Raw genomic sequence first — 7,974 nt, 5'->3', positions numbered from 1 at the left:
TAGTTCCTAACTGAAAAAAAAAATGAAGTACATTGTCCTCTGAGGGGGCCATAGACTCAACATACCAAGTTTGGGGCAATTTTGTTGAGGCAATGGCACCAAAATACGATAAATACACTTTGAAATCCGAGACGTCACGCAGGGAGATTTCGGCGCGAAATTTAAAAATGAAACTTTGAACTTTATTTTCTCCTCTATTAATAAACCTATGATGGCAAAATTAACGACATTAGAGTTCTCAGAGCACAATTTATCGATCTAAACCAATTCATTGTTTCTCTTTAGTGTCCCTTTCATGCCCTCTTTACTCTAGTTGTACAGAGTACCAAACAGAGCTTGCCTGAAGGAGCTTGACAAATTCAGCTTCAAAAGGTTATTTAAGGTATTGAAGAATGATTTACTTTATGGTAAGACTGTACAGCTTTATCTGTTGCTGTTCATGTGCTGACTTCGCCGCAATGCATGTACTGTCCATCACCACACTTGAGAGCACTTTGGATGGCAGATAACATTATAGCTATTCAACACATCGGCACATAATTAATGCACATATTTGGCACCTGCGTGAATGCTGATGCCAACGTTTTCGAAGCCTTGTAGGCGTAATTGTTCCCAAGGACACAGGCCTTAAAAAGCAACTGATGAGTCGTCACTGATGCAGGAGTTCGTCGTGGAGAGCAATTTTTCATCTCGCTGAAGCTTGCAGGAATATGATAGACGCTCGTTTCCATGAGCTGCGAGCAAGTTAACGCCACTGCAGGAATGGGTCTTTCAACACTCTGGCCAACTCTGTCAACACGAACAGGGAACTGGCAGTATGCTATTGCACGCTACCATGTGCCCTCTTGTAGGCATCCATCTCTGCTTTACGCTCAAAGTACCGTGCCACTGCCACATCAAACTTGTCCCCAACGGTCCTCTTACGGAACAGGGCCATCCAGTCTTTTGCAATGACCTTTGTGGCAGGTTCCTCGGTAGTGTCTTTTTTGTCGCCTTCACTCGCTTCCGAACGATCATCCTTTGACCGCTTGCTGCTCGGTGCTGAAGTCTTCTCCTTGTCTTTCTGTGGAGCAGCCTGGTTTTCATCTTCATCAGAAGAATCTTCAGAGTCAACCTCAAAGTCGCTATCGGCATCTATGTCTCTGTCGATGTTCTTGCTCGTAGAAGGCTCGTTTCGCGGTGGAGAGCCCTCTTCCTCAGATGGATCACTGATCCTCCTTGTTCTGTAAGCCCTCTTGTTCTTCCTGGAAGCATCCTCGCTGTGATCTTCACCAGCTGCTTGTGTGCTGTGTTCACCGTCTCCACTGTCACTGTCACGATGGCTAGATGACGACGGTGCTCTACGGTCCTCCCGTGAAGAACGGCGAGCCTGAGAAGGCTCTTCGGTGCTCTTGGAAGTTTTGGGCTTCTCTTCTTTCTTTGGCAAGTCTATGGGCTTGTCCGTGTTTTGCGGTATTCTCTCCTCCCCAACTTCTTGCTTCAGCAGATGGCGGTAGAAGCCGCTCAGGTCTTTCTGTTTTGTGACGTCCATCATTTCTGCGCAATTACGGAGAAAAAAAAACGTAGAACCAAGCTATATTCATTGTCACTCTTCAATCTCAAGAATCGATCCTTCTAATGCAAACGGGACAACATAGTGACCGTTCCAGAAACTCGTCCATGTCTGTCGTATTGGGAAGTGCGAGATTAAGGTAGAATATGTGCCCATTCAATGAAGCAAATGTTAGTGAAGTGGTAGATGAGCTTCAATAAGTTTGCATTTATCAGAGTGCCAAGGCATTGCCCTCCATTTCTGTATTAGTCCCACTGGTTAGCATTTTTCCCCATGGGTTCGCTTATTTTCAACCCTCTGGAAAGTAACGACTTCACCTTTCTTATCATGAATATTGTGGCAGTAGCGGTGTTGCTTTAGGCATTTAACTTTTAAAAGTCATTTTCAAGGCTCCAGGGCAAAAGCTTTGGAGAGACAAACATCCGAAATGATTTGCAAATACTGCACAAGAATAATGGTGCAGCACATTGTCATCTCGGCATTTATGTTATTGGAAAAAGACCAGCCTAGCTTCTCGAGTGTTTGTTGAATCTGTTTTTATTCATCCTTCTGTGATAGGGAGTTCACAGTGCGCTTTGCTATTTCCCACAGGAGCACATTAGCACCAAACACTATCTATATGTCAAACACTTGCCCTGTCTGTTACTGGTGTTTTTTTTTTCACACAAAGAAGAGTACGAAAGACGTCTACTCACGGTCCATCTGCTCGCGCCGCATTTCTCGCTCTTCTTCCTCCTGCATTTCCTGCATCTTGCGCTTGTAGGCTGACGTCACGTACGCCTCCTTGTCGCCAAAGGCCTCGCCCTCGGTCTCTCGTTCCTTCTGAATCTTTCGCTGTGTCCTGCGGTCGCCTTCTCGCTTGCGCAGCTCGGCCGACTTTAGCAGTTGCTCGATGTACCGAGGCTGCACAAGGAACAACAGGGGTAACGTAAGTTCTCTGCTGTGATGTCGTCTAATGCCACAATACACTGGAGCCATGCGCGGAATTGCTTTACCTGAGAGCACAGAATATTGTATACGTGGAGACGGACACAACAGCTCTCTGTTAATGAGTAACAGAGATACGTTGTTCAGTATTTACGCCAACTGAGGCAGGTGTTTTACACAGTCCAAATTTCACAGCAGTTGGTAGCTCATGTTATATGATCTTTCGTAAACATAAAACACAGTCCCATTTTCAAAACCGTGATGCAGTGACTAGTGTAATAAACACAAGCAACACTGAACTTTGAAGAAAACAGTGCTAGAAATGGGATGACGATAAAAGTATACAAATATAGAGCTGTAATGTACCAACCAATCCTATTCGATATGCTACTAACAACACAGGCCAGTTAAACGGGAATGAGATGAGAACATAGCACAACTTAAAAAAAAAATTACTTGTACCTTTCGATCCTTTGTGACTTCCTGCTTCTTTTCCTCCTTGTTCTTCTTCAAGTCGTCGTATACTTCATCATATTCAAACACAGACGGGTCCTCTTCCATTGCTTTACGTAGGGTAAGCTGCGTCTGTAAGCAAAACAAAGTGTGCTACTTGAAGGATCAGGTACTAGCACGTCCTTTCCCTGCGTGTTCTTGAGATGATCATTACGTGTAGCATCGAAATCACAGTTGCAAGGACAACCCTTTTTTATGTCGCACAAACGAATGATCTGGTACGGACCGGGAAAATTGATACAGGCGCATTAGTCGATTTGAGCATTAGTCGATTTGATAGCGCATGTATTGCTTAACACGTGTACCTGTTACCTGCACCATGTGTTTCTTACCAAATCACACTTCAAGACCCAAACGTTGATTTGTCCAGCAGTGTCCACTAAAGGTATTTCGGCTCATAAGATACCAGCTAACCATTCTGCTGTTCACAAAGTGGTGTTACATTCATTAAAGTGCATAGGACAAAAGGAAATGTACCTGAATTTTCTTGAGGTTGCGTATGGACTCTTTTCGCATGGTTTTTTCGATGGTCGCCTTGTCGTGCTGCAAGAGAGAGACGGAAGAATTGCGTCGCCACATCAGCATCGCTTGGAGCAGATATCATACGCCATCGTAATCATTTAGCCGCCAGGAATGTTATGCTATAGTGCTTCTACGGCTCGCGTTGTAACTGGTCTTGTGGCATTGCGCGGCAGACAAGCGCGTTCACTAAACACTACCAACACTACTATCTGTGACTGCGCACGATGAGCGCGATATTGCGGCCACGACGACTCACCTCATCGTCGCTGTCATCTCCGAAGACAGACGTCGCGGAAAGAACAGGTTTGTCATTCTTCTTCGGCAAGATGAGCCCGTACCTAGAATACAGGAAAACAATCCGTTCAGCCATCCACTGTTTTTTTAACATGCGAATACATCAGGAGTGCTAATCGAAAACGTTTCAGTGAAACCATAAATCAGGCTTTTTTCTCTAGATAGACAAACGCTTTGTTTTCACAAGTAAAATGTTCAAGCAATTATATCCCGGTTTGATCGGTGAAACCGATGCGAAGTGTGGAAGCGAACGCTTCATTATTCGTCGTTTCGTTTACGTATTTGCCTCAGATTGAGCCTGCGCAGGGCGTCATCTTCAACGTTTGGTAGCACGCAGCAACTATCATTGTGTTTTAAATCAGAAAATTCCTAAATTTAAGCGCACTGAGCGAAATTTGACGCTCAACGAAAAATAAACGTACTTCTTGGGAGCCGCCATTTTTGTTTTCTCTGTGGAAGCCGCCATATTGCTTGTTTTCTTTTTTTTCGCAGCTTCCGAAATAGTATTTTCAAAAAACAAATGTCACTAATTTAAATAAAGTGTATTATGCCAACAAGCGTAATTTATTAGGCAGGAGATATTAGGCCGTGAGTCGTGCAACTTTTTTCGCATTTTTTGTTGTCTCGGATGAAGGTGAACGAACACCAGGTGTCGGAAATCTCCAATCAAGAGAAATGGCGGACAGACCGTCTAGAACGCATAGAAACGTTCAGAAGGCATCTCACTCTGAGCGAACCTGTGCATCCAAGCGACAGGCGATGGAGCATAATCGTGCAGGTATGTTGAACATTCGAGAGCGGCCCTAGTGCGCGCTCCTAGGCGCAAAGCAAACGCGCTACGTCTTGCTGCGTTTTTTTGTTGGTAAACACTGCGTGCCTTGGATACGCAGTAAACAGTTTTGTGCTATATTTCGCCATGGACGGCGTCCGAGGCAAGGTTAATGCTTTTTGCGAATCGGTTACATCAGCGTGTTTCCGCGCGAGTGCACGATTTTTATGCGTAGCGTCCCTCTGCGTGCGGTGAGCGTGTTTCCTTCGGTTCTCACTGTTCTGCGACTTTTTGGTGCGTTGAACTTGCCGCGGCGTGATGCCACCGTTTTTCAGAGATCGCGCATCGTGCGGTCTTCGCTCGGCGCATTTTTGTGATTTCCTTTGTGTTGGGAGCAATGTGTGTTGCAACACGTAACCTCGTGCGCGTGCCTTACGAATATCGATGTGCGATTTCTGCGTTGCGATCCGTAACAAAGGTGCGTTCTAAAGCGACGCCAGCTCGGGAGCGCCGCATCACAACAACAAGAAGTCGAAAAATTTTCACCACGTGGATTCTTAACGCGCATCCATGATTGCACTTCGTGAGTCATCAGACTTTACTGCCGCGCTTTTTTAAGTCATTTTTGCAAGTGTCCCGAAATGCGTTATTGACCAGGTTTCTACGAATTCTGCTCGTTGAAGATGAGTCAAGGGGGAGAAAATAATTTGATGCGCGCAGCACCTTCTCTGCAGGAAGCACCCTTGCTCACCATTGTAGTCTGTGATGTTCACGCGCGCATTTGACGTCGGACTGTTATGACAGCATGCTTGCCCATTTTCCTTTTCTTTATCTGTACTAGAATAGTTCATTTATGCATAGTGCACGTACCTTTTTGTGTGTCCGATCATTGCATTCACAGTACAATACCAGCTTAAAACAGATTAAAGTCTGCTGACAATTTCAAGTGAGCACATAGTGTGTGCATTGCTGTTTAAAAAGAATGAATCTCCTTATATACTTATGCTGCGCCTATACACATCAGATATTTATATGGTAGTGTCACATAGGGCACTTTGCAGAGAAAAGCAGCTGCCTAATGAAATGTGTGGAGTGAGACTTCTAGTACCTGCTACTTGAACAGCAGGAGAATCGATTTAGAGGTCTGTTTTTGTTCGGTTCAACGAATATGTAGCCGAGGAAAGCATAGGGGGCATTTATTTGTTCGCCACACATGTGATCCGGAGGTTGTAGGTTTGGACCCACTGGCAGCAAGTTGTTTTTCATACTTTTATTTTCCTTTGAAATGACTGCACTTCAATTAAAAACTGCAAGTAATGCCACCTGTGGTTTCCTAGGCCCTGTATGGTACTGCTACTTGAGCAGCTTCTACAGTGTCAGTAAGTGGAGTGCAGATATGAAACTCGCAGTATGCATAGTCTTCCTCATTACACTCCATTGACTTATGTGCAGATCCTGCCCGTGAAAAAGATGGCAAACGAGAAAGCAGGAGGTCCAAGCCCGAGATGGCCCTCTACCGTCCAGGCATGGGCTTACTACAGAAGAAAGCCGATCAGTCTGGAACGCCTGATGCCAAAGGGCAAAACCCCGTGCCAGGCTTGAAGGACCTTTCTCTGAAAGATGGCGTCAATGGGAAGTGGTCAGGCAACCGTGCCAAGCGACCCGACCAGCCCGTCTACACGCCACGGCAAGTCAAACCTTCAGCTGACCGGCCCACTGCTCTGCATGAAGGGCGACCCAAGGCAGCTGTGGTGGACTCCAAGGGGCCGCCGTGTTCTACGAAACCTTTTCCCATGGAGGGCACAAAGCCTGCGACCGAGAAGAATGCCGAGGTCAGTGTAGAGAAGCTGCAGCAGCATCCTCGCCCTGAATCGGCACTGCAGAATGGTCACCAGGAGCGTCGAGCAGAGACGAAAGCGACAGAGAACAGTGTGGAGCATCCCAAAGAGATCTCAAAAGCCCTCGAGGTGATTGGGCCGCCAGCATTGAAGCAGCAAGCAGTCGTTGGTGAGCGCTATGGTCCTGGTGGTGACACGAGTGCTCCGAAGCCCGTGGATTTAAGGTCTGACCGGAACTTTGCGAGGACTGGTCGACGGGGCAGGGGCAGTGGCAGGAGAAGTGGCCCTTTTCCTGACACTCGTGTTCAAGAGAACTGGGACATCAGCGACGGCCCAGGAACTCTCAGTAAGCCTCAGCAAGGAGTGCCTGCCCGTACACCTGGCCAGCCAGTGCAGACTACGTCCCCTGATCGTAGGAACAGCTTTTCCGAAGGGCCCCGACACAGTGGCTCTGACGATGCCGATGAGACTGAGCACGACGTCCGTCGGCGAGGGATGAAGAAGAAAATCAAAAAGAGGCGAAACAAGCCAAGGGACGACCAGCCAGTCGCAAACACTGCTGTCAATGGGTTGTCGGTGAGCGGTCATCACTCGGACGGCAATGCAACAACGGAGGAAGACTGGAGCGGGGAACTCATCGTGGAGTCGTCTGTGCACCCAAGGATCTACAGCCAGGAGCAGGTGTCGGGAAACAACGGCACGAAAAGGCGGGAGAGAAATGACAGCTACCAGAGCTCGTCCCCCGAGCCCTGTCGCTTCGGCGGGCGCAAGTTCATCAACAGGCATCGCCGCGAGTCGTTTTCCGAAGAGGAGAAAGACAAGGGCCCGACTCGAAGCCGAAATGGACCTCTTCCGGCCCCCATCATCAAGGACTGGAGTGCGGCCGTGGCCGAGGAAGAAGAGCGCCAGAGGCACTCCCTCAGCAGGACTGTAGACAACGTGAGAAACGATTCCAGTGATACTTCCAGCTACCGTTCCACCTTTATGGAAGTACATCGCAAGAACCGCAAAAACGATGCCTCATCCCAAAAGGCCTCTCCTCCTAAAGCGCACGAGTCCCAGCTGCCTCCCCGCTTCCAGAAGCGTAACCGGCCTGCGACCCCCGAGAACACAGTCTCGTCGGCAGCCAAAGGTGGGCTCATCCGACTTCCTTGCGACGTGAGCCTAAATGGCTCCGGCCCAGCGGAGCACCAGTGTGACGAGAGGAGTGTGGTGGTGGCTCCCATGTGCGGTATGGGCCAGGAAAAGCCTCTGATCGCAGTGAAGCCACAGCCTCACGTGCCGGTAGATTCTATCTACAGCAGGACAATGCCGATGGCACTGCAGCCTGGTTTCTCCCACCATTATGAACCAGCCCCGCCCTCTGTTATGTCGCCACCGGTGGTGTCAGCGGCATATCCAACTGTGCCCGGTGTGCCGTTTTCGTGCCATCACCCCAGCCACGGTTTGCCTACAGTGTACCATGGTGACCAAGTCATCGCACCGGAGTCGTATGGTCGGAGGTAAGTGAAAAAGCTTTTCATTTGTGCCTCAGTGAAATTTTGAACATTGTGTATCGT

At 48.0% G+C, this 7,974-nt stretch overlaps 2 protein-coding genes across 3 annotated transcripts in view; one reads left to right on the top strand and one right to left on the bottom strand.

Moving 5' to 3' along the window:
- Nucleotides 1-395: 395 nt before the first annotated feature.
- On the bottom strand, nt 396-4,265 carry LOC119390003 (nuclear speckle splicing regulatory protein 1). The gene is made up of 6 exons (XM_037657504.2): nt 4,231-4,265; nt 3,771-3,852; nt 3,470-3,535; nt 2,942-3,064; nt 2,248-2,455; nt 396-1,536 (listed from the first exon to the last, which is right to left on the bottom strand). Exons 1-6 carry the CDS (start codon nt 4,245-4,247, stop codon nt 821-823), a joined length of 1,212 nt encoding a protein of 403 aa, XP_037513432.1. The 5' UTR covers nt 4,248-4,265; the 3' UTR covers nt 396-820.
- A 196-nt stretch (nt 4,266-4,461) lies between these two features.
- LOC119390002 (telomerase-binding protein EST1A) overlaps nt 4,462-7,974 on the top strand; it is a 68,977-nt gene continuing 65,464 nt past the window's right edge. Inside the window, exons 1-2 of one of the 2 annotated variants that reach the window (XM_037657502.2) lie at nt 4,462-4,586; nt 6,030-7,917. In XM_037657502.2, the coding sequence (XP_037513430.1) occupies nt 4,484-4,586; nt 6,030-7,917 (1,991 nt within the window). In that variant the 5' untranslated portion in view covers nt 4,462-4,483. The remainder of the gene's footprint in view (nt 4,587-6,029; nt 7,918-7,974) is intronic. The other variant, XM_037657503.2, reaches the window with a different exon arrangement.

The sequence above is a fragment of the Rhipicephalus sanguineus genome, chromosome 4, assembly GCF_013339695.2.
Source record: "Rhipicephalus sanguineus isolate Rsan-2018 chromosome 4, BIME_Rsan_1.4, whole genome shotgun sequence".
NCBI classification, from domain to species: domain Eukaryota; kingdom Metazoa; phylum Arthropoda; class Arachnida; order Ixodida; family Ixodidae; genus Rhipicephalus; species Rhipicephalus sanguineus.
This window is presented reverse-complemented; position numbering and strand designations above follow the sequence as displayed.